Source organism: Protomyctophum bolini (assembly GCF_963924005.1).
Source record: "Protomyctophum bolini genome assembly, chromosome: 22".
NCBI classification, from domain to species: domain Eukaryota; kingdom Metazoa; phylum Chordata; class Actinopteri; order Myctophiformes; family Myctophidae; genus Protomyctophum; species Protomyctophum bolini.
In genome coordinates, this window is record NC_137883.1 from 28,602,017 (window position 1) to 28,629,276 (window position 27,260).

The 27,260-nt window shown below is 41.3% G+C and overlaps 2 protein-coding genes across 4 annotated transcripts; one reads left to right on the forward strand and one right to left on the reverse strand.

Moving 5' to 3' along the window:
• trim69 (tripartite motif containing 69) lies at positions 1 to 4,903 on the forward strand. Its single transcript, XM_080756002.1, has 6 exons — positions 1 to 833; positions 1,055 to 1,150; positions 1,576 to 1,809; positions 3,462 to 3,484; positions 3,583 to 3,698; positions 4,029 to 4,903. Exons 1-6 carry the CDS (start codon positions 210 to 212, stop codon positions 4,571 to 4,573), a joined length of 1,638 nt encoding a protein of 545 aa, XP_080612128.1. The 5' UTR covers positions 1 to 209; the 3' UTR covers positions 4,574 to 4,903.
• A 281-nt stretch (positions 4,904 to 5,184) lies between these two features.
• Positions 5,185 to 27,107, reverse strand: LOC308310233 (bone morphogenetic protein 1-like). 3 transcript variants are annotated; one of them, XM_080756459.1, is made up of 20 exons: positions 26,886 to 27,107; positions 24,026 to 24,124; positions 23,486 to 23,632; positions 22,681 to 22,798; positions 20,661 to 20,839; positions 19,546 to 19,651; positions 17,537 to 17,661; positions 17,184 to 17,299; positions 16,957 to 17,059; positions 16,229 to 16,345; positions 15,756 to 15,901; positions 14,425 to 14,620; positions 13,424 to 13,549; positions 11,485 to 11,645; positions 9,998 to 10,178; positions 9,771 to 9,896; positions 6,905 to 7,032; positions 6,153 to 6,366; positions 5,707 to 5,957; positions 5,185 to 5,584 (listed from the first exon to the last, which is right to left on the reverse strand). In XM_080756459.1, the coding sequence occupies exons 1-20, from the start codon at positions 27,034 to 27,036 to the stop codon at positions 5,450 to 5,452; spliced, it is 2,925 nt and encodes a 974-aa protein (XP_080612585.1). In that variant the 5' UTR covers positions 27,037 to 27,107; the 3' UTR covers positions 5,185 to 5,449. The 3 variants fall into 3 exon arrangements, with proteins under 3 accessions (XP_080612585.1, XP_080612584.1, XP_080612586.1); XM_080756458.1 differs by having other exon boundaries at positions 11,485 to 11,648; XM_080756460.1 differs by lacking the exons at positions 16,957 to 17,059; positions 17,184 to 17,299 and having other exon boundaries at positions 11,485 to 11,648.
• Between the last annotated feature and the right edge of the window lie 153 nt (positions 27,108 to 27,260).

Below are 27,260 nucleotides of genomic sequence, written 5' to 3' on the forward strand. Positions count from 1 at the left end.
ATCCCCACATTATAGCAGAGAGCAAGAGGCAGAGGCCGCCTCCTCCACCACCCCCTTCCTTTCCCACAGTCAACAGGAAGACCAGGCAAAGATTAAGATAGACTGCAGCCCACAGAGAGAAGCTAAACACGCATACTGCAGAGAGGAGGACAAAGAGGTCCCAACAGCTGCACACACCAGACAAAGGGAAGAATAATCACAGAGAAGGAATGAACAACAATCAGAAAGAAGTGAAGAAAATCCAGTCGGTTTATCTGCAAAAGATAGAAAAGTTAAACCAGGGATTAAAACCAGACAAGAACATTTGGAAACCAAAAGAGGGAGACTTTTTAAAGCAAGCTGGCATGGAGAAGCTGCGGCAGCCTGCCATGGCTGGGCAAGTATCTAAAACGTCGTCACAGAGACTTAGTAGAGACCTGACTTGCTCCATCTGCTTGGATCTATTCAAGCAACCGGTCTCACTGCCCTGTGACCACACTTTCTGCCAGGGATGCATCGCTGGCTACTGGGCTGGCCCCCGGGGAGGAACCGGCTCCTGCCCCCAGTGCCGGAAGGTGTACCCTGGACAAAGTTACAGGCCCAACCGCATTGTCGCCAACATTGTGGAGAGCTACTGCCAGGGCCTGGAGGAGAGCGATGCTGCAGGCCGACTAGGAGATCCAGCTGTTGTGGAGAGAGAGCCTGCCCCAGTCCCACACTGTAACAGGCACAGGGAGGAGCTGAAGTTGTATTGTGAAGAAGATCAGGAGCTTGTATGTCTGGTGTGCGGTCTCTCCCAGGAGCACAGGAACCACACCATGGTGTGTGTCCAAGAGGCTGAGCAGAGATACAGAGTAAGCATATCTGTCAGTGGACTTAAAATGTCCTCTATAGACAGAATAAAAATATATGACAACTCTTTTAATAATTGTGGTTCAGCATCTTACTTTGTGATGTAACAGATAATAATACTCAAAAATAAAAGTCCTGAACAAATTAATCTTCCATCTCTGAATATTAATTGGGGTAAAATACAATTAAATTATAATTGGACTATATTTTGTTTGGTCTATAGGCATCTCTCAACAGCTCCATAGACTCACTAAAGGCTGAGCTCAACACAGCATCGCAATGTGAGAGGGAGACTGAAGAAGAGGTCCGAAAACTCAAGGTGAGTGGAAAGTGCCTCACATGCCAGTACATTCACACTTTTTAAAATGCAAATTTATTTTCAGTCAATCACTATTAACCATTGGAATTGACTCTTGTGTCACGCAAAATATAGAATAGCAAATGGCAGTCTACTTCGTCATACGATAGGCTATACAGCAAAATAGCCCATCTATAAGCTGAGAATCTTTCTTTTTATTTCCCCCAAATAGAGACACCGGGTTAATGTGGTTAAAGCAATATAAAAACAACATATTTGCAAGTGATTGATTGCACCATTATGTCAGAAAGCTGCAAGCTGGTAATGGTTTACAAAGTGGAATCAACATGACTCAACTCTTAAACTATGTGCAATCTCTGCAATCCTGGGTAAACAGCAATGATCAGCCCTGCTAAAACTGACCACTCCTTACTACACCCACTCAGGAGCACACAGCGGATCTAAAGCAGCGCATTGAGGCCCAGTTCAGCGACCTGCACCAGTTCCTGTACCAAGAAGAAAAACTACTACAGGTGAAGCTGAAAACTGAGGAGAGAAGAGAACTGATACGCCTGGATGAGCACAAGGCCTTACTGTGTGTGGAAATATCCCGTCTGCAGAGAGCTCAGCATGAGATAGAGGACAAGCTGAAGGAACTGGACCCGTTCTCTTTGCTCCGGGTGAGAGATCAAAATGTCACGCTCTTCATCTCAAACATTTTATATTACGAGGTATACATTTAATCTGGCAGTGAAGAGAAGGAGGCCGGTGCCAAATATAGCACTAAGATAGTTGGTTTCATATTAGGCATGCTCCATGGAGTCACCAAAATTATGTAACAAAGAAATAAGCAGGCATTAAGGACGTTTCCCATCCATAATTTGTCTGTCTTCACGACATGAGATTAATAATTTTATCTTTTATCTGGCATTTATTAACAACTCAAGTTATATAGAAGAAACAAAAATCTTTTGATTTGAAACATACGTTTTTGATTGTCTACTTGCTCTCATTCAAGATGTTTTCATTTCAAGGACCACCATTCACTGTGGAACCACAAGGCTCCATTTGGTTCCATGAGAAAAACAGACAATGTGACGTAATGAGGCACAATGTGACGTAATGAGGCACAATGTGACGTAATGAGGCACAATATGACGTAAATTGTCCCTTCATCGTCAATGCCATGGCGTTTACAAAACAAACATTGAACTGAAGACAAACATTAAACCTGTATATAGACACACACTTTTGTGAAGTGAGCGGCGCTCTTATCATCATACATCACATTCGATCTGTGCTCAGCCAATCAGCTGTGCACATTCCGTGCTCATACAGAAACAGTGAAACACATGTATACACACAAAGCTGTGCATACTAAGCAACTTGGCACCCAACAAGTTTCAAAGGGTCATATCCTTTTCAAATATTTTCCAATTTCAATGAACAATACATCATATGAAAGCTTACATTCTGTAGTTTCACAATGTGTAGAAAGCAGAAAAATGACCATGGCCCCATTGCCCCCCCCCCTAACTGCCGCCCTAACTGCAGTAAGATTTTTAGATTAGATTCAATTTATTGTCACTGTACAGTACAGAGTATACAAATACTTAGACAATGAAATGAAGGGTGTACATTACAAAGAAAGAGTGCACTGAGCCGCTGCAACTAAGGATATGCAATCTGCCGCCCTAGGCCATGGCCTAGGGCGGCCATGGCCTATATATACGAGCCAGCCCTGTGTGCATACATTTGTTTAAAGGTATATACCTAGTCTGTAGCATTTGTTGCTAATGTAATTAATGCCCCCTGCCCCCCTTTCCCAAAAGTAAGGAAAAATACAGAGATATTTTGTTTTTGTCTGTTTTGTATTGTTGCTCCCCATCCTCTTTCCCCAAGAGGACCACAACGGAAACAAGCCAAGGCTTTCTTGTGACTATCCTTTTGAATGCATTTTCATTAAGTAATCAATCAATCGATACTATAATAAGTACTAAGTATAATAATTACTTGAGGTTTGGGTTCCTACTTCATAGGAACAGAACTAGCTGTTGATAACAATGGACTTTGGAGGAAGCAAGAGGCCGAGGCCAAGGGTGGAGCGCAGGCAGGAATTTTGCCAGTGATTTCACTCCTCGATCCAAAGGATAAGAAACTTAGTGCAGATGTAGGCTCCGGCTGGGATGTGGGACTTTCCCCTGGCCAAGAGGAGATCCCACAGGGAGGGAGAGCATGAGCCCAGACACTGATGTAATGTGGAAATTCCCTCCTTTTAGACACTAACTAATAGACAGTCTTTCTCCTCTGTTTGTTCTGTATCTTTGTCCAGAGTATAAAAACCCTGCTCCAGAGGTAAGGCATGGTTTTGATTTCACCACACACAGCAGAGCACATTATCCCCGTTACCTTCCTGATCCGTTTTTGATTGAAAACCATGTTGTTTTTCGCAGGCCATCACTTAAGTTTGAGAAACCTACACTTACACCTCCTAGTCTGTGTGAAGGTCGCTTTGCAGGGCCTCTGCAGTACAGAGTATGGAAATCCCTGAAAGGAAGTATCTACCCAGGTACAGTATACAAGAAACTACACACACAGAAGTAACCACTTTAACCTCTTGCGTTCCTTTTCTGTCAACATTGGGCAAAAATAGCTAATTTACAAGTTCACACTGCACTGCAATGTGACATATTGTGAACTTGTAGACAATTGTTGATTTGGTGTAGACTAGGGGAAAAGGAGGATGGAAAATATAGAGCCCCAGAGGACAATAGCCAACTAAGGTTTAAGAGGTTAAACATACAAGTTGACAGATTCTTAGCATTGAGTATTTATATATGTAGAATCTGACAGTGAAACAATCAGCCTAAACAATTGCTTCTTTTTTTTGTGCCCTCAGTACCAGCAGCCATCACATTTAATTCCAGCACAGCCAACCCTTGGCTCAGTTTGACCTCCTCCCTCACTTGCGTTCGCTACCAGACCTTCAACCATGCGGTGCAGGACAACCCCCACAGGTTCAACGCTGCCCTATCTCTTCTAGGCAGCCAGGGATTCACCCACGGGCGACATTATTGGGAGATTGAGGTTTACAGCAGCACAGTGTGGACTGTGGGGGTAGCTCGGGAGTCAGTGTCCAGGAAGGGAGTGATCAAAGCCTTGCCTGCAAATGGCTTTTGGACTCTCTCCCTCTCCTACGGAGTACAGTACATGGCTGGCACCTCTCCCCCTACTGTTCTCTCCCTGGAGCAACCTTTGGCTAGGATTGGGGTGTATCTGGACTACAAGAGAGGGCTGGTGTCGTTTTATGATGCAGGCAGCATGACTCACCTCTACACCTTTCGGGAAACCTTTTCAGAGACACTGTATCCATACTTCAATCTGGGCTTCCTGGACAAAGTGCATGAAAATGAGCCTCTCAAAGTGTTTCTGCCAAAAATCTGAAATTTGTGCCTCAAATTGGCTTCAGGCAAGCAACAAGTTGCAAAATGGAAGTAATTATGCAATGTAAAATATAAAGATTTGTATCCGACAAATAGCAAACTATTCATCTCATCAATAGATTTGAACCAAAGTTTTATCAAATGGATCTACTGGCACTTAACTTTGTGGTTTTAATTAAACAATTAAATGTAATTAAACAGAAAACCTGTTTAGTTGAATATTTGATATTTTGAGGCAGATATGAAGTGCTATGCTCATTTTTATAGCCTTAATTAACCTCCATATATGTAGAATATGATGTATTCCATATAATAAATATTTTTCATTAAACACTGTGACTGTTGTATTTTTTAGTATAAATACATGTTTTATTCCTTTATGTATTCACTCGCCTAAAGATCAGAAATAGTTATAATAGTGAAGCCTCATCTGTAATTAACATAAAAATTTATGTGTGTGATAGCATCCAAAATACTTTGAAAATGTGTTTAGAGGCCTGTTTATGGGATTAATTACCCATTATTTGAGGGCTAATAAGGCTGACAAAACAGGAATTGTTTCTTTTCCAGATTGACATGATGAAAAGCAAGCAAGAGAGATTCTGTTGAAAATTCAGTGAGATTTGATTTATGTGCATACACATTAAGGCTCTATTCATATATGGACATAAATTAAATGCATACACAATTACAATTGGTCAATCAGTTCTAAAGCTTAACTTATACTTGCCAAAACATCATCAATGTCACTGCATGCTTTATTCCTTACAGTAGTGATTGCAGAATATGTAGGCTGGAGTTTGGAACGTTCACTCATCGGGATGTAGATGTGTCCAACCATTAAGAGTGAAGTCTCATTGTACTACAAGTAGTACAGTCACTTGCTTGCATGTAATGTGTCCTGGAACTTTGTGCTCGTGTAGCGCACATGAAAGCCCTTTTTATTGATAGAGTCATCGGAATGAAATTTTATAACGATTGCATCCCCTGCTGAGTAGATCTCCTCAGGGGGCTGAAATAAAGAGAGAGGGGAGGGAGAGAGAGAGAGAGAGAGAGAGAGAAGAGTTATCACATTAAATTATTGTCATACCATAACAAGCAAATCGATCTGGAGCATGCAAACGTCGACCTTACCCCAGACCCACAATATCGTCCCAGCCTCGGAGCCTTAACGTCAGCCCCGTCATACAGCTCCACGTAGTCATAACCACAGTCTGCCTCTTCCTCGATCTCAAACACTTGAAAGATGATCTCCACTCCGTAGCCTTTTTCTGCAAAGACCACCCACTGGCAGGCAGAGCCACCAGGGTAGTTGTTATCTCCAAACTGGGCATGGGAGTACAGGTCCTTAGACTTGACCTCAGCTTTAAGGCTTCCACCACACTCTGGGAATGTACAACCACGAAATTAGAGACGTATTCCAAAAGAGGAGCTGGTAAAAGACTGAGGAATGCAGCATTTTAAAAAGAAAACTCCCATTTCACTTCTACACTGTTCATGTCCTCTGAGAAATGTACATTTTTACACAGTCTGGCCTTTTTTTTGTAATGCTGAGAGTTGCTTTCTGCTACTATGCCCACCTGCACTATGTGAAGCCTCAAACCCTCTCTTCTGTACTGAATTATCAGAGACAAAGCGCAGGAACAAATTGTTGAAACTAGACATGACTGGAGAGGGCTTCTTGGTTCCACAGAAGCGTCCCAGGCTGGGAGCTAGTTCATCACGCCCATCAAAGATCTGTAGGTGGTCGTAGGCACACTCTAGGTGAGCCTCCATGTCAATTTCATTGAAAGTCTGAGAATCAAGAATGGTGAGATTCACATACAGTATGGTGAGATGCAAATACAGTATGAGAATACAAGATTTAAGGAGAATAATGTGCAGTAGCAGATTTCGAGACACCTCTTTAAAATGTACACAACATTGCACCCCTACTCAACATATCTTCAAATTATTAGTCATCACTAATGCTCATGATAATATGATACTACCATTTTTGTTTACTCTGCCTGTGTCTCAGAGGAGGTCTGTGGACAGTTCAAAAACCTGCCTACCAGTGACATCATCATGGGGAATCTCTTCTTGGAATAGCCTGCTATAATGGAAGCCAATCTTGTAAAAAAACAACTTCGTAACGATGATGTCACTGGTTTCTGAACTGTCCACAGCCCTCCTATGACTATGAGACACAGACTGAGTAGACAAAAATGGTACCATATTATCATGAGCATTCGTGAGGACCAATTATATGAAGATAGGTTGAAAATGGTACAAACAAAATAAAAAATATATCTTGGTATATATATAACCCATGCACTGTAATTAAACATACTATTTTGATTCGATGTCCTGGGGTTGTGGACAGAGACCAGGTACATGTTTTCTTGGTGGGGTATGTACCAGGCCAGTTTGGACTGCTGATTGTGCCGATTACACTGTTCACCGCAAGGTCGCAGCCCGCTGGGAATTTGGGATTAGAGCAAACATAAAACAACACACATGAAAGAAAAGAAGAAAAAAAAACACCACCAGTCAAAACATTTTATGCTATTTAAGAGACCTGAAATTGAAATATTCAGGGCATATTACAGGCAACGGAAATATTTACATGCACGCAATCTTTACTTTTGAAGAAGAATACTCTGGAGGCATAGTGGCACGTTTCTCCCGTCTCCCCATGTTTCTTTCTGTGTGTGTGTGTGTGTGTGTGTGTGTGTGTGTGTGTTTTGGGGACTCACTGTGTGGAATGAGAGGTTGAGTAGTGGGTGTGTCATTTGCAAATCAGAAGTACTCTGCAATTTTGGCATCATCCAGGACCACAAACACGATTTGTGCCTAAGTGGACCAGGTCTACTGGTGTATAGAAAGCTGCGTTACTGTTGAACTGTCGCCCATTGCTATTTTTGGCAGCATTTATTTGGTCGGAGGCACAGCCAGATAGACGTCTCCAAAGCCATACAATCTTTCCTTATGATTCTGCCTGGCTGTTTCACTTTGGTATGAATCCCTCAAGATGGAAAAATATTTTTTATACTTTTTATGAAAAAATAAGTACAACAAAAGTATGAAAAGAAAAAAAAATCTGCCTGTCTGTTTCACTTTGGTGTGAATCTCTGGAGGAAAAATATATAAAAGACTCTTTTTATGCTTTCTAATGCCGTCATGATGATAATATTGGAGTTTGGAGGCAGACTGTGGCTGCAGGAACTCGCCGTGCCGAGGAGAGGCACATCTCCTTGCTGCAGGCGAAGAGACAGAAGAGGAGACTGCGTGAAGCAGCCCCCACTCCTGTGCCAGTCCCCTCTCGTTTTGTCTGCGCCAACTGCAATAAAGACTGCCACTCCGGAGCGGGGCTGTCCGGCCACAGCCGCCGCTGCAAGAAAACCTGACCACTTGGGTGTAATCCATCGTCATCACTGACGGACGGATGCCTACGATCTCTCTCACTAGATAAATCACATTACACATCCTACCAGTCGAAGGTTATACCAGACCCATTCGAATACAGACAACATTTCTTACAGCACCTGTGCATGGACAATAAATGAAAGCTGCGCAGACCACCTAGGTGGATGTACAGTATATCTGCACGGAGTGGACCCTGAGCAGAGTTAGTCGTTTATTTGAGTGTGGCTTATGAATGGGGCTTTACACTGAGAAACTATTTTCTTTGAACCAGGGCCAGATGTTTTAGCTGCATTTGTTCATTCCTCCCAAGATCATTTGACATCATCTTCTATTTGCACTCTATTTGAGGTACCATTTATCTGTAGCTCCCACGGGAATTTTATTTAGAAGGATGACGTAGGCCCGGCTTAATGCACAGGCTTGAGGGGCTGCAAACCAGGCCACCACGGGAACCAAACGCCTGGTAAGAAAAGAGAGAAAGACCGGACTGTTGCAGTAAAACTACTGTCCAGGAGCTGCCAAAATTGCAGTACATTGGTGCCAACAAATCACCGAACGTGGTTATAGCCAGAGTACCACAAAGGGTTAATCCGGCCCTGAAGTGCCTCTATTGAACTGACAGTGACAGTGACTCGGGAGGTAAAGCAGACGCCTATGAATCGTAAGATAGATACTAATTGTTTGGATGCAGAGCTCCCTCCCACTAGTAGGGTGGGCGAAGAAGAACTGTATAGGGGTTTCATTACCCTATAGCCTATACGGTACGTAAAGAAAGAGTAAAAACAACACTGGTTCAATGGAGTCCTGGTTCAATTTAGTTGACTCTAGGGTTGGGTGATAACATTTATTTACCAATAGGATAGACTGAACATGTTTAACACGTTTTAATCTCAAAACCAAGATAACTAAAACAATCGTAATTTCATTTTTCACCAAAGTCATGCCAATGCTATCACTCCCACTTTAACTTGTGGTTCACTGAATCTTGATTTCAATAAATGAATGGACATGGAAAACATTGTTGAATTGTGTAAATATGGCTTTGAAAACCAAAAGGAGTCTTATCGAGGCATGCTTGCTCCATAAATACCAGAGATAACGTGTCATTCGGCTCTACTCTGTTTTCAGTGTGAGGTGAAGTTAACCTTGGATGGCACAGCCAACGGACTTGCATTTGAAACAACAGGAGACGAAATGAGTGTGTAGAGGAGAATGGACATGTGATAATGATGTGACCGGGGGTAAGAAAATAGGTTTTGAGGAGTAATATGTAAATCAATCAAAAATTTAGTTAAAAAACGACTATTCTCAAACATGAACATGAATGGATCGCAATGGAAACAATCTGTAAGCTTTTTTGCGTTATCCTATCCCGATTATGGTGGGTCAGATGTTTGTTACATTGTGTATGTATGTACCTGTATGTGACATATGATTTCATTTCAATAAAGACGTCAATCGATCAATCAAAAAAAAAAAAAAAATAGAAGGATGACGTTTCGCCCCCCCTATGGGTCTATGTAGGTATATTTTTGTTCAGTACTTACGGTAGTTTAGACTTGACTATTCTAAACTAAGTATGCACCCCCTGGAAAATGCCAAACATATGTCGCTATGCCCCAGCCACCACACCTTTGTCTTCATGATGGTTCACCGTTTTCCTAAAATAGGGCCCTTTAAATGTCTAAAATTTAAATTTAAATCCTTTGATCCATTAGTCAATAATATATGAAATATGAAAACACATGAAGGCAAATATGGCCATGCTAGAGAAAAGATAAATACTGTACCTTCTTTGCAGTCATGCTTATTATCGTGCAATATGAAACCGCTACGGCACTGACAAGTGTAGCTCCCAAATGTATTCACACATTCATGCTGGCAGCCACCATTCTCTTTGGAGCACTCATCTTTATCTGGTGGGGGAGGGGTATGAATGAAGTTTACAAAATAAGTGAATTGTTATTTACAGTGTATAACAGAACACAGCCTCAATAATTTAAATGTCATGGCTCACCAGAGAAGAACTGTGCTTTGAACCCCTTCTTGGAGACAGTGTTGTCTGACTTGAACTCAATCCGCATATTGTTGTGCTGGGAGGTGATGATCTCAGGTTTCTCTGCTCCGCAGAACTTACCATGAAGCTTTGAGTCTGAACTCAACCCGCTACGGACCTCCACATAATCATATTTACACACCTGAAGCAAACACCAGAAAGGCTTACTTAGTACCCAGGGTAGCCTTGCGTAGACAGACGAGCATAGACAGAACAGCGGAGAAAACTAGAGCTAACAAACCTATGCCCACTACTTTGAAAACCATCTACTGTAGGTAGATACGTACCATCCTGTTATGAAGGACAGCCGTAAATTAGTTATTTTTAAAATTTCTGAATTGTTTCCGCACAGTTTCTAGACGATTCACTGAATTTTGATTTGCCCAGACAAACACACTTTGTATAGCCTCGGAGACCACATGCATTTTCCTTTCAAATGAACCTACCAAATAAAATCAAGAACTTATGACTAGCACAACTGTTGCTGAATAGAAAGGTATAAAGGTTTAATGTTGCATGCAAAATTGGTCTTTTGATATATAAATATTTTCTAAGCAAAATGTTGTAAAGGGGTTACTTGGATTCATAAAACGGGGAAAGACGGTTTGAGAAACAATGATCTAAAGGAGGAACCACTAGCTAAGAGAGAGATGAAGCAGGGACATATTGTAATATTGTGTTGCAGATTAAACATTTTCATAGATAGAATGGATAGCTCCATAGACTTGTTTGACAGCACGGTCATGTTGGATTCATGTTAATGTGTATTTTCAGACATTTAACCACTTAAACCCTCAATACCTTTCACTCTGTACTTCGTCTACTCTCGCAAGCTTGTAGATCTGCTATTTTTGGCTAACATTCTCCTCAGAATAGGGATGCTATGGTTCAAGTGGTTAATGGCCCCCTTAGTTACTCTGAGGACCTCCTAGGGGTCCTGGACCCCTTGTTGAAGACCCCTGATCGAATGAATACAGACAGAGCACAGAAGTCTGACGTCAATATCGGTAGAGGGGGTTCATGTCCGGGTTCGTGTATTTGCATTGTAATCCCCATAGGAGGATTTTAGATCGCCTCATAATAAGAACTGTGCTTGAAAAATAAAAATGCCATTCTGTCCACTCATATGGATATGAAGAATCAACTACCTGAGAGAAAACGCTAATGTTACTGCTGCTGAATTTGTTAAATTTTCGCTAGAAACAGATGGTATCAAATATGAGTGACTGATGGTCGTAAACGACACAGAGGCACCTCCCCGACAATTTCGCCGAGACACTTTGTTTATTTTTTAACCACAATGCTTATATGAGATGATTTTAAGATGACCCCATGTTATTCTCCATAGAGAAAATACTTCTGTGAACCAGGGGATGAGCGAGTGACATCAGGACTTCGGCGCTCTATAAAGACAGCAAAAACAAACCGATATGATGATGGTACCTTACATCATTGCCTTCAGTCTCAAATGCATCGAACAGAAGAGTGATGCGATACTGAATGGGTGCCACAATCTGCCAGACACAGTTCTTGTTGGGGGGATATTCTGCGGGCCATCCAGGGGAGGTAAAAGAACCATTCAGCTTGGTGATAAAGCCACCACAGGCAGCTGCTGGTGAGAGACACGGTTGACTTTAATGTCGGAATTGTGACAGAAGCAGAGCTACCAACCTGCACACATTTTGTGTACCAACCACGCAATTCTAGGTTTCTATACGCCTAGAATTGCGTGGTTGGTACACAAAATGTGTGCAGGTTGGTAGCTCTGCAGAAATGTGGCTTAAAAAAATCCACAATCTGAACTGAGGGAACCATACGGTTGCAAAATCTTTGGTTTGATTACAGACAGTAGTCTGTTGTAAAAATTAAGTATTTCCTTGGGTAGAGAATATAGAATTACCACTATATTTATTGAATACAACAGACGACAATAAGAAGAAACAAGAAAAATGATATGTAACTTCTACTAGCTTGCGGAGTTAGTTCAGTCAGATATACTCTAGGTCTAGGGGCTCATTCAATGTTATGCAGGACCCACATGTCACTCGCTGACGTGGCAATCAGCTGAACAATTGGGCAGGGTATTTAAGCTCACCTAAGACTTCCTTCCTCTGCATATGCGTTCCTGGTGGTGTTATGCACAGTTTGCTCCCACCGCCACGCTCAAATCAACTACTTCTCTTCTTCCCAGCTAAGTCCTGCCCTATGCGGGAGTTAACTATTTCCGTAGACAACGCCCTGGTAACGTCTGTCCCAACAGCCAGGAATCTTGGTGTTGTCCTGGACAGTCAGCTCTCGTTCAAAGCTCACATCACAGCTGTCACTCGAACCTGTAGGTTCACACTCTATAACATACGACGAATTAGACCGTTCCTCACCCAGGAATCAGCCCAGCTCCTAATCCAGACAACAGTCTTGTCAAAACTTGACTATTGTAACTCCCTCCTTACTGGCCTACCAGCATGTGCACTTAAGCCTCTCCAGCTGATCCAAAATGCCGCAGCTCGCTTGGTCTTCAACCAGCCAAAATTCTCACATGTCTCCCCCCTGCTCCGCTCCCTCCACTGGCTCCCGGTCGCTGCCCGCACAGAATACAAAACTCTGATGCTGGCATTCAAAGCAACCAAAGGTATGGCTCCCCCATATCTTGCAAGTATGATTGAACCCTACAAACCCTCCCGCGCACTCAGATCAGCTAACGCAGGGAAGCTGGAAGTACCCTCACTAAAAACGCCGGGACAACGCTCCACACGTCCCAAACTCTTCTCCCTTCTGGCTCCAAAACTGTGGAATGCACTTCCCATGGCAGTCAGAACTGCAGCATCACTCCCAATCTTCCGCCGTAGTCTGAAAACCCACCTTTTCAGACTCCATCATGGCCCATAGCACTTACTCTACCCTAGATAGCACTTCTGTAGACTTAGATAGCATTTGAAACAGACTTATAGCATGTTATGTAGACAGCACTAGAATTGCATTGTATATAGTCATAGCACGCCATAGTACATATGTATAGCATAGTAGTATATATGTAAAGTTTATACGTATAAATTTCATTATATAGATATTCCACTGTTACTTTCTTAGCTTACGCATGTTTCATGATGAATGTTTTTATGTGATGTATTCCCATGCTTTTGTTCTTGCTTAATGTAAGTCGCTCTGGATTAAGAGCGTCTGCTAAATGCCTAAATTGTAAATTGTAAATTGTAAATTGTAACTAAATAACAAATGAACAGCAATTGTGTTGCACGCGTTCCCCTCTATCTCTCTAGCCTCAACTTCCCGTCTCTCTATGTAAATAATTGTCTATATAAAAATAACTTAAACCAAAGAAAGGGGAAAAAAGGGTGCAGGTCAGGGTTAGTTGGGCCACTTTATACTCACTCTCACAGCTGCGTTTGTCCGGAGCCAGCTCATAGCCAGGGTCACATGCACACCTGTAGCTTCCCAGGGTATTCAAACAGCGCTGCTCGCAGTGACCATTATCAGGCTTAGAACACTCATCCATCTCTAGCAAAAGAAGCAAAATCAAAACCCTATGAAAATTAAAAACATCCAGAATTGCTGACTAATGTAGTTGATTTGTGTATGGCTCCATCTAGTGGACAATTGGTGTACTAGCAAACAAATACTGCTGCCATTGAGTTTACTAAAAAGCCTGGTCAGAGAAAATGTAATAAAATATAATTAAAAAAAAATCACACTTGTGTGAAGTGAGGGATACTCTTATCATCATACATCACATTCCGTGCTCAGCCAATCAAATCATCACAAATGTCATTCCGGCCAATCACTGTTGGCATCTTCACTTTTTTTGCCCACACTTTTATCCTCAATATGTACTTTGCTCAGTCAATCAAATCATCGCTATGGGGTGATCAGCCAATCATCAGCCAATGTTTATGTTCACACAAACCCTCAAAGCTGGGCATAGGAGGGGCCCCTCAAAAAATGGTAAGAATAAATAAATGAAGTGAAGAGAAAATGAGTGCGCTCACTCCGGCAAGCAAGCCCACTAATTCGGAGTAGAGATGTCTCGATACTGTATCGGTATCGGGAAAAGTATCGGATCGGCCCTTATTTGTCATATTGGTTCATATGGGTATCGGTGAATATGCCAGTCTAACCACAGATCCAACACAGGGGGTAAGGGGTTGACACTATGGCAGGTAAATAAAATGTTGGTACATGTGGAGTTTGCCCAAACTCCAAAAGGAGTCTGCTATAAACACAACACGAGATATATAGCTAGATAGCTATAAACACAACATGAGATCACGACACTAGTATCGGTATTCTGTATCGGCCAACACAGAAATTGAGGTATTGGGATCGGATCGGAAGCAGGGACATCCCTAATTCGGAGATTAAGCATATCTTCTGACCTTTGAAAAAGTTGGCAGCAAAGCCTGCTTTGTTGACTGATCCATCGGAAACGAACTTCATCCAGAGCTGATTGGAGCTGCTTTTGATGTCATCTGGTCTGTCGTAGCCGCAGAAACGGCCCAGCAGGGGGCCGCTCTCAGAACTGCCATCCCTCACTTCCAAGTAGTCATAAGCACAGCTGTCATGTCTCTCGATCTACGTTGGAGAGACAGTGAGATTGTTGCAGTACAGATCTACATTGGAGACAGTGAGGTTGTTGCAGTACAGATCTACATTGGAGACAGTGAGGTTGTTGCAGTACAGATCTACATTGGAGACAGTGAGGTTGTTGCAGTAAGCAGTGGTTTGGAGACAGTGAGGTTGTTGCAGTACAGCAGTGGTTTGGAGACAGTGAGATTGTTGCAGTACAGCAGTGAGATTGTTGCAGTACAGCAGTGGTTTTCAACAAATTTCACATCAAGGCCCATTATTATTATTCAGCATTTTAGCCACGGACAACGATATGATGAGATTTAGCCTTTCAGACCCAAGACTAAAAAATATTTTGTCTACAATTCCATACTTTTGGCAAACGTTGACCAAAATAACAATTCTTCTACATTCTCTAATTGTGTAGACTTCTTATAAATTAAGTAATGCACATTACTTGAGAGCGTAAAATGGAAACAAATAGACCGGGTCCATTTGGAATCCCCTCAAGGACCACTGGTGGTCCCCGGACCACCACTGCAGTACAGGATCATTACACATACACACAAGATAAAAGCGTAGTGGCCTATTCATGTGCTGTGAGGGTCATGTAACAGACTCGTCTTCTGGTCTAAAATGACTAAAACATTAAAGATAGAGTGCTGTGTTTCTTTTGCCACCCTAAAACATGATCATAAGAGTGGTGTCAACTGTCATTTCAGCAAAAGCTACGGTATGGCAAGTTCACGAAAAGACCAGAACATTTTGCCTCAATTTTTTTAGTTACATGACGTTATTTGCCTCTTTTTATGTCCCGATTTCCTAATTTTTTTCTGTGTGGATATTTGCTTATTTTTTGGGCATATTTTCGTATTTTCCCTCTGGAGCCAAGGTATGGCAGCTGTCATAGCTTGCCATACCCAATTGATTCCACGCCGCCACTGGGATGTGATTTTCACATTTTGCTCTTCACAAAAGCATTAACATACAATGAATACCTAATGCAAATGCAACAAAAACAAATCACATCAAATACATACTATAATATTCTAAAACTAATAATGTATTGTGAATGAAATGATGCCAGGATACATTCATGTTTGAAATTATTGAAAATGACAGTAACACCTCAATATCACACCTCAAATGATTGGAAGGAGAGGCCAACATGGAAACCCTGTGCTACCGTGATTGTCCACATGCACACTTTGTTCGGCCGGTAATCATCAGGATAGTTGGGGGACTGGATCTGGCCAATGTCTCGTTTCACTTCTCCGCCACAGATGGCTGCACAGGGAGAGAGTAAAGCCTAATTTATACAGCACCGTGTTGCACAATGGTGTTAGTCGACGGAATAATTTGAGGGACGCTAGCCCCTCCTACATCCAGTTTTTGGTTACCGTCAGCGAACATCTTAAACAAAATTCCCATTGACAATGAATGGAGAAGTTTATGTCATAGTGTCTGAGCAAATAGGTAGTGTCTATTTTACGTCATGATTGATGTACGATAAGAGCGCCCCTCACTTCACACTTCAAAAATCACACCCGTCAGCCAAGCTTATGTGTGTGCATGCGTGCGTGCGTGTGTGTGTCTCCGTTTTGAATGTTGCACCTTCATAAACCGCTGAGAAGCCTTTTCCCATCCAATTGCTGCTGCTTCTGAATTCAATCCACAGTCGACTGTCTGTTGATATGATCGGTTCTGGAAGCTTATCTCCACAGAAACGGCCTGTTGTGATAAATGAAATGAAAGAAATGATCGTGCCTGTATTATGGGAAGAGAGGTAGTTCGCACACAGCGAGAAGGAGTTTGAACTATTTTTTATTTTATTTTCTACATCACAAGTAGACCAATAGTCAGAGCGTAGTGGTCACAAGAAAGGTCACGCTTGTACCATCTAAATGCACTATGTAACTTTCCTCTTCTATCCCGGTGTGCTGACATTTTTACAATGAAGCTAACAGAGACTGCCTACTTTCTCAGGGTATAAATTGTGTCAAAAGGGAAAAATAAACCTAACAGCTTCACAAAATGTGTGGTATTTCTTGCCACATGTCATCATGAAGCAAACATCCAATCATCCCCAAATTGGTGTCGCATGTTGAGGGGCCCATATACCACAAATGCAAATGGTTGCACCGCCTGTCACGCAAACCCTATTCTCCATGACAGCTGCACCCTGTGACTGACAACCCGGCCTGGCAAACCTTTCTAGTATATTCATCAAATAGGAAATTAAACAAAGCTGTGCATTATTATTGTTATTACTTTTTGACCTGGATTGTTCTCTTTCTTGGGCAGTGAGGAAGTCTACTTTAAATCGGCTGACATGTAAAGACCTTTCAGAGGAGCATTTCTCCCGAACCCATCTCGAACCTCCACATGGTCATACCAGCACAAGTGGCTCCTGAAGAGATCCATGGAAGTAAAGTTCAGAATTATCTGTGAGAAATACACAGTGATACACAGGCAAAGAGACAAGGGATTCAAGAGGTTCCTAAGACAGTGTCAAATCTCAGCCAAATGAAATCAGAATTTGCCAGATGCTGAGATGCCATCAACCCACCTTTTCTCCTGGTGTAACAGAAATTCTCCATATACAGTGAGCATAGGATTCATAGCCATTGGGGAAACCAGGTGAAGAGAAGTTTCCAACACTGTCCTGTAGGCTGTCCCCACATTCTTTCATGTGGCATATAATATTATCATAAACAAGAGACAAAAACGTGATTATATTCACACACCATAACAATAATATGAGACAAAGACATGAAAACAACAACAACTAACTATACTGTATCTATAAATACACCATAGACCTTACATGTAATACATTTACAGTATGGTCAGAATTAGCAATCCTCAATTGGCTTTTAAAATGCAAACAGGGTGAATTTTTATCCTATCAATTGGTCTCACTTGAACATTTGTAGAGTTTGCGGGCTTGTGCAATATCCCCTTTGCTAAGTCTGGTCCTCTGTCCAATAGGAGGCCTGACTCCATTGACATCATAACGTGGCATGATTGTGTCTAAGAAGATGCCCCTGTTTGAGAGAAAAAGAAGAAAATAAATCATACTCGTGTGAAGTGAGTATGTGTGCACTCTTGTCATCATACATCATCTCATTCCGGCCAATCATAATTTGCCTCCTCACTTTTGTCTTCAATGTATTACTGGTCCAAAGAAGAGTTTCTCAGTGTAAAGCCCAATTCATAAGCCCCACTCAAATAAATGACTAACTCTGCTCAGGGTCCACTCCGTGCAGATATACCGTACTCTACTGTATATGCCTACACATCTCTGCGATGCTTTCATTTCTTGTGTCCATATTCATGAGAAATGTTGTCTGTATAAAATCGGTCTGGTATACTCTGAGTAACTAGAAGGGAGTTCCAACCGCGCCTCTAGCTTATGGCAGGCCAGTCTGGTGCATCACTGCATCTCAGAGGCAGGACAGGTTACATTAGAAAAGGAGGCACTGGAGCAACTCAGACAGTTTAAGCCCTAATTTTATTATCAGGGTGCAAGTAAAAAACGTTTGTGTGTTTCAGTTACATCTTGAGGAAGATGTGTCAAGAGTTACATCTTGAGGAAGATGTAACTTTGTGCATAGTGTCAGCCAGCTATATTACCCAACCCACTAGAGTGTGTGATTCTACTCAAACTGTCATTGATCTCATTCTGACCTCGGACAAATCCAGAATCTCCAAGAAAGGTGTTATTGTATGCAGGCTTAGCGATCATTTTATGATATTCAAAAAACAAAACCTAAGACCGGCTGTCACAAAACAGTCATATCTAGGGACCTCAAATCCTTATTCAAATGTTTGCATTTACACTATGACGTAAAATTGTCCATTCATTGTCACTGGGAATTTAATGTTTGTGTAGGTCAAAGTTTGTGGACACACTAAAAGCTGGACATAGGAGGGGCTAGCGCCCCTCAAACATCATACTTGAGTGAAGTGAGGGGCACTCTTATCATCATAAATGATACATCATCATAACTCACATTCCGTGCTCAACCAATCAAATGATCACTATGGGGTACACACAGACGCACAAAGCTGGGCATAGGAGGGGCAAATCAGGGAAAAGTGATAACTGTAGTAATAGAAAGACATATAGACATTGATGTTGTCAAACATCAGGCTTATATCTCACAATGACACATTGTTCAATAGCTAGAAAGAAACAAGTTACTAATCTGTTATTAAAAATTACTAGACCATATCTTTTCATATCCTATTGATACTCAACACCTTGATGTTTTTATTTTCAATCCTAAATTCGTGGCTCACTCTTGTACAGTTCCCATGGTGATGCACCCATGAACGACAAGCATGTGCAAACAGAGTGGTTGAATGAGGGCTTTAGTCAGTGCCAGCCGGCTCAGTGGAGCCCAATCCTGAATGCCAGAGAACAAGGCCACTCTAGCCCAAAATTGTCCCACACAAAGCCCAAACGGGCCCCGCTTTATTTAGCTTGGCTTTCCTCCATGACCCTCAGACCCAGACCAGTAAAGTAGTGGAGGTTAAAAAGAAGCAAAACACAGAAAAAGGCAAACATGGGTAGCATCATGCATGACTCATGAGACATAAATGAAAAAGAGCTACTGTGAAACCACTATGGATCTTAATACTCCGATCCTTCCCCTCCTTGTTTAGCGGTAAGTATAGTTGGACTGGTCAAAGGAACAACTCCTGAAGGAATATTTTCATTAAATCATCACCATTTCATAAATGGTGTTATAATGCAGCAAGAAGGGTTAGGCTAATGTTCCTCTCCCACAAGAAATACAAATTTTAACGCGGTGGTTCATGAGCAAGAAAATGAACCACCAGTCCAGGTCTAGTGAAACCGTTTAGTAATTTATGCGAAATATGAACATAATAAAGACATGATTAGAGAAACATAATGTGCCAACCTGGAAAATGTGTTCCTTGCATAGTGCATGATGCTGTCAAAGTCATATACTTCTTCAAGTGAGTCAACCTCTCCTGGCTCCATTTTCAAGAAGTTGTACTCCTGCCCTGTTGGTAAATGCAGAATTGGGAATTCAATAAGAGGCAAGAAAAGTCAATAATAATAATTGTATTTTCCACAAATAAAACTGGCATGTCCAGTGGCTGTACAGACACAGGGCAGATCAGAACAGTAAGTAAACAGGTTTTCGATTGATTGATTGAAATAGTTATTAACAGTTTGCAGAATTACAGTACATTTCAAGCACAACTCAATACAAAAACGTGGGTCGTCCACTCACTGTTAACTGTGAGTGGACGACCCAATAATAAAGTATTACACTTTTTTACAAGAGGGTCCACCTTGTTCAATTCATCAAAACATTTAGAGACGTACAAATATACACTTCTATTTAGCCAAAGAACAGAACAGGAATTCATCATAAAGGAGGTAAAAAGGGAAAAGAAACATATACAGTTAGGGGGAAAAGGGGTGGGTGGGGGATTCAGATTTTACGGGGGCCAGTTTGGTGATGACAGAAAGGTCTGGACATGTTGTCCTGGTACTGTACACTGTAACGCGAACATAAACAAGAACTCTACACAGACAATGAACTCACCCCCACCCAAGTTTCCGTGCCTAAGCAATGCAACTGTAATGTGATGTCTCCATCGCCCCCGCCCCCCCCCCGCCCCCCCCCCTGTATAGGATAAGGTATCCTATACAGAGGAGGACGGTGTGTGTATGATAACCTATACATGGGAAGACACTAAGACAGTGTGTGTATTAAATTAGCCTATAATAAGTGCTTTGGCATTCCTATCCTATAGGCAGTAGGCACCTTTCACCAACATAAGACTACAGTTCTTAAGGTTTGCAAATAATATTTCTGCTTTTGTTTTTCAATTATTTATAATTGATTTTCACATTTTGTTAACAAACAAACATGCACTTTAAAGTTAGCATCTAGCGAAATGTTCACATAAGTGCTGCATTTATGTGAAATCACAACCATAGCCACTCAAGCATTTTATGTAGTATGCTATAGTAAAACACACATCCATGCATAAACATTACCTGGCTGGATGTTGTCCCTGATGATGCCGACATGCTCATCACGGTCTGGACGTGTATGTTCATGCCAGAAGCCAATCACATGGCCTAGCTCATGTACCACTATGCCAAATTTATCACAGTTCTTCCCAATAGAGATAGCCTGAGGGCCACCACCTCTCCTTCCAACATAAGAGCAACACCTGTAGAAACAAATCGGCCTTATTTTACGAAATATGTACCGTATGCTGTTTCCCAAAAACAAATGATGCGTAGCCTGCAGAGTTAGTTCATTCAGACATACTCGAGGGGGTTCATGCCATGCTCAAAGGCGCATACTATACTCAAGGGGTTAACATGCTGTATTACTATGTGGGTGTATAAGTGTGTGCAAGTCCCACACGTCATTGGCTGATGTTGCACAGTTGCAGTCAGCTGACCAATTGGGCGGGCTACTTAAGCTCACTATGCTCTTCCTGCCTTCCTCTGGTTCATGGTTGTTATGTGATGTTTGCTCCCAGCACCACCGGTGGGCTCTGTTATTTATGCTCCCCATGGGGGTTTTATTGTATATCTATCTCCCTGCTCTTAATGTTTTACGATGGTGTTTAATCATGCCGAGCAGGGAGAAAATGCAGCAGAGCCGAACGCCAAGTCTAATATCATATTCTCATTCTATAATAAATATTGTTTGAATCTATTCGTGAGTTGTCTGACTGAACATGAATTAAGATGGGGTCTAATAACAGTATGGCTTCCCTGTGCATCTCTGACATCATGTTGATGTCTTGTCTAAATATGGAGGGATGACAGAACAAGCGGACGGACAGACAGACAGACAAAAACGTGAATTCAAGCATCATAATGTGACGTCATGATAAAAACTCTGCACTGGTCTTTGGAGATCTCTTTGGTCAATGTCAACCACATGATGTCATTGATCCACACAGACCTTGAGGTTAATAGCTCTAATGAATACAATTAAAATCGGAATCATCTGCTCCCTCATTTGTAGCTTTCGTGGGAAGATAAAGGATATTGAAGGTAGAGCAGGAGAGGTAGAAAGAAAGAAAGAAAGAAAGAAATTATTTAATTACTCTATTATGTAAAGCAAGTACAACAATGGCTACTTCAAGTGGCATGTGTTTGAAGTGACAATAAATTATTGTAACATTTCTTAATGAAAATTAATCGAATTATCTTGAAGTCAGTGGGATTTCATGAAATAATTCCCCATCAATATAATTTCCTTAACTCTGCTAAATGGTGCATTTACTCTTCTTCTTAATTTGTCCTAATAATAACTGAGCTGATCTCACACCCTTGAAGATCATATAAATTTAAAACAAAAGTCTATATGCATGAACTCTTGATTTAATAGATGTCAGCATGTGTGTTTATCTCAATAAAAACTGTGTTCCGTCAAAAAACAAACCGATGACTGCTAGGCAGAGAGCGGTACCTAGTGCGGTACAAACGGGACGAACCGAGGCGATTACCACCGCTGAAGTGCCCTTGGACAAGGCATTGAACCTCTACCATGAAATGTTCTATGAGCAGGGCCTGGCTGTAAACAAGTTATTGAGCTTAGTCCAGTTACCCTGGGTAAACATAGTACCTTTCCTTTCCTTACCTAAAGGCATGGAGATTAATATTTACAAATAACCCTTCTGTTAAACTAACCCGTTTGGCATTTAGAGCACTCTCTGGTGGATAGATTTTCTGAAATGCATACACACAGACAAAAGTGGCATTAGATAGGTAGCCTACTTGCACTTGTTAGGCTCAATAAAAATAAAAAAAGAATCCAAATGCACAACAAAATCTTCCGGGATAATTTAACTCACAATTGGTTAGTTAAATTAAGTTGAGTATTTTGTTGTGTGGCCCCTAACCAATAGCAGATGTTGTGAGCTTGTTGATCTGCTATTTTCTATAGCAGTTTGTGTGTGTGTGTGTGTGTGTGTGTGTGTGTGTGTGTGTGTGTGTGTGTGTGTGTGTGTGTGTGTGTGTGTGTGTGTGTACTGTATATGCACCAACTCACCCACATGGTCGGTATGTGAAAACTATGTAGCTCTCCTCAGTTGTCCTCTCCATGAAAGTCACACAAGTGTGCTTCTCCCAGTGGCGCATCGCCTGACGGAATATGGCCCGTTGGTTACCTGGATGGCATGAGGACATTTTGTCACTGTGATAAAGACCTGAGGCCGATTCTAAGAAAATTGTTTTCAAAAACAATTTTCTGAAAAACCTTTTGATGTAAAGGACCCCCAGAATTATTTGTATTTGGTAGGTGTGCACAATTATGAAATTATGACATATCCGATCAATATCCGATCTCCGATTATTTGCAGGGTCATATCTGCAGATACCGATTCTGACCGATTCCGATATTATACAGGGGACCGCAATGGAAACAAGCCTATAGGCCTTGGCTTGGCCCAAAGCCTGTTAATAAAGCAATCAATCAATAAATAACATACACTCTTTTCTCGTATGTCTGTTTTCACAACTGAATGACTACTGAATGAGATGAGTATACACAAATTAAATGTAGAATGTTTTTTAATTTTTAAATTATTTTGCTGGTGAAAACCGATTAAATAATCTGTATTATTTTGAGAACGATCCGATACCGATATGGCCAATTTGGCCAATACTTTTAATGTATTAATCTTAGTATATTGTCTATGAAAAAGATTTACAAGAAATGATTTTACTATCTCTGATGATGAGTGCTTTTAGTAAGTTTCCCCGAAAAGGAATATGTTATAGCATAGATATAGTTATACAATAGTCATACTATTGCTGTTAGAAAAAAGAAAAGAAACATATTCTTTAGTACTCACCACTGAAATTGCCACTAATCACATATGGAATGACGCCATCTGGCCAGATACGCTCAGGTCTGGAGGTAGCTGCCCTCCTCCATCGAGGGAGACTCTTATATGTAGCTTTGTCATTTTGACTGCTCTCAGTGGAAGTGGAACTGTTGACTGCCACCAATGCAATAAAGCAAAAACAAGTTACCACCCTCACGTGTTGAACTCACTGTGTCCGTTTTATTTAATGACACAAAACATAAATCACTCATGTTTATAGGTTCTCAACCTCTTTGATTACGAGGACACCCCAATTTCATAGGCATTACGCCACCTCTCACCTTGACAAGATTTTGATCTCTGTAAATCACTGACTCACTGTATGGGTCCATTTGTACACTCGCTGAGTTACAAAGCCATATGGGTCCATTTGTACACTCTCTGAGTTACAAAGCCATATGGGTCCATTTGGTTTCTATTAACTAAACATCCTTTAGCTGGGTGCCCCCTGGAACCCCCCAAAGAACCCCTGGGGGTCCATAGAAGCAGCAGTTTTGTACTGGATACCTGTATGGTTGGTGGTGGTCCGTGTAGCATCCAGGATGTGGCCCACTTTAAGCATTCGGAGGTCCTCCTCGTCCAAGGCTATGTCTCCCCAAAAGGCAGCTAGGTCAGACACAAAAATACTGTATTGACCACATATCACAGTTAAATAAAAAAACAAAGCTATTTAAATAGCCTAATAATAACAATGGAAATATCCGATTCAAATTCAACTTGAATAATACACAAATTAGGTGGATAAAGTCATACCAAATTAATCTCAAATATATTATTATTATTATTGAGCACACACACACACACACACACACACACGCTAAGAAAACACCCACGATAAGCAGACCAGAGCTCATTATATCGGCTGTTTGAACAGTGAGTTAAATGAACTGTAGGTCATGATGGACATACAGTATGGACTTAACAAACTCCAGAGCGCACCCATAACTGCTTGTTTGACAACAACACAACACATCAACATTATATTCACATTCAGCAATTATTATGCCGTGGCTCTGCAGGAGTCTAGCTGTCTATAAGAGGTGCTATCTGACTGTGTGTCTCAGTGTCTGTCTTTCTGTCTCTCTGTCTGTGTGTGAGTCTGGAGTTAAACTTGCAAACCCACTGGATCAATTGGCACCACATTGCCGGTAGAAAGTACATAAGTCATGATGACTGAGGTCACATGAAGTCCAATATCCACATTTGAGCCATGTTGTTCCTATATTCATCTCCAGCGAGCCAACACAGGTCAACTTTGTTGTGTCCATATGCCGTCACATGATTAGTATACAGGAGGCTCTATCTCTGCCCTCGTAAGAAAAAGCACAATCTAGTGTTTGAAGAACACACGTACATGACATGTCCTAAATGCAGTGTGCACAGCAATTCAGCACACAGAAACATGCATACATCGGTGGCGTACAGCAGCTACTGTATGTGATTTCAAATGTTGAACTTGAACAAGAGGGTTGTCTGCATAACCAGGGCTGAACTGCATACAACTGTTGAATAGCCATTGATAAAAAACAACATTCATTATTATGAAACGGGAATTATGGATTTTCCTGTACTGTGAAAATACTTTCACAGAGCTAAAAAAATATTCACACTGCTGTGAAGAGAGAGAGAACCATCATACTCTTCTTCGAGCTCTGCCGTCCTCTCGGCTGGTCTCTCCTGAGACAAGAAGGAGCTACGTCGTCATCTTCTCTGTCAGACATTCAATGTACAAAATACATAATTGTCAAACGATTGCAGCTGGTCAGCAGCATCCACCTTAATAGCTGTAACCTCAGGTCTGAGATCTGCGTGCTCCAACAGTGCACAGGCATAAAAACTCCCCGCCTACAATATATAATGTCACACTATATGAATGTTTCACAATTGCAAAGGCGTGGAGTGATACTAGCCTGACAACACAGAAGTATGTTTAGTTTAATACAGTGCAATATTTGGCTTTTTATGCCCATTATAATGTAGGCCTATTGTTTGGTATCTATTTTAGTTATCCATGGTTAGACAAAAACTAAAAAACAACTTTAAGTCCCTAAATTTCCTCAGGTGATGTACTATAGTAACACCCACCCAGCAAGTCCTGATTGTCCAACTATATAGCAGGCCCTAGCTGTGTCTGCCTTTGAAGTGAATTCACTCATGCAAATGGTGACTGTAAATGACTGAAGCTAGAGGGATTTCACCAGTGTCCAACCGAGGACTGCTCTGACATGGCCTCAATGACCTATGTGGTCTCCAGGCAACAGCCTCAGGGAAGACTGCTTTGTTTTCAAGCGGTTTCAAATTAAATGTGCAAGAACAATTCATAATAGATATTGTCAAAACGTTTAACCGAGTGTAATACAAATCTATATTCTCAATCATGCAGGTGAAATAAGACAATGTTGTTTCTTTGTGTGTGCACAGATTTGGCACCGATACTGTAGGTCCAGCAGTTTGCAAGATTATTCCCAGACAGTCACTTATAGATGCATCGCTCAACCTCCTTCTGAACCACGCTAACATACAGTAGCCTACAATAAAACATACATTGCGAGACTTCAAATAAAGTTACAGATGTATATTGGAATTGGTTTTTTTTTGGGAAATGTTTTACTATTTTTTAGGCTTCCTCTTCCTGCTTATTTGGCAGAATTATGCTTCTGTGGCTAAATAAAAATAAAAACGCATAAAGTTACAATTTAGAAACAATCCTGAAGTCACTGTGCTTTATAGGATTGACTACATGGAGTAGTAATTCATTGATTTGAAATTATTTCGCTCATACACAAAATCCTCAGTATTCCTCTCAATGTTCATTCCATTTGTAATTATGACTGCGTGTTACGTTACTATCTATAGATATATACATCCATCCATCCATATGAATGTGTGTCATTCAATTTATTAAATACAGTAGCTGCTCTGGATATATCAAAAGTTCTTAAAGGTTATGAGCAACAGCTAGGGTAGCTGTCTCCACTGCTGCAGTAGTCTATAGGCCACAAGTGACCATACCTGCACCTGCAGTTACAAAACAACTAGCCCTGAAACATGACTGCCATGATGATTATCATGACTCTCGTATGAATACGAAATGTAGGACCTAGGCCTACAGCAAATTTAAGTTACCACTTCATACCGGTATTAATTATTTTAATTAAGAATTAGTTTCCCTTTCTTCAGCTACTGACATGCTACAAGAATATATCACAACGTTTTTAGATTTAAGTTGAAGGCTTTAAAATGTAGGCTATAGAATAGGCTAATTAAGACTGCAAATCAAAAAACACAACTTTGATATAGAATAGACAAAACCAAGAATAACAGACCACCCTAATAAATCATATATTAATAAAAAACAACACTCTACCAGCTTTACAAGGATCCTTGTAGTCGATTACATCTGGAGCATCCAGATCTAGATTTCCTGTGTCCACCAATTCCAAATGAACCGCCAGTAAAACGCGTAGACCAGAAAGCAAAAACAAAAACTTAGCAACGACAGCCATTAGGTTACTCATCCTCGCCTACTGTAGGCTAGCCTATGTAACAGAAGCACTTGGAACGGCCGAGAGCGCAAATAAGTTTATGTAGAACGACGAACGCTTTTATGAACACAGAGCTCAGCTTCTCCACATGTCTTCATCCTAGTGCAGTGATTCGCTGACTTACAGTAGGACCGGGCGCACAGCCAGTGTTCGATAGAAATGCCCAGCTCACATAAGCTTCAGCATTGCCGAGGTCG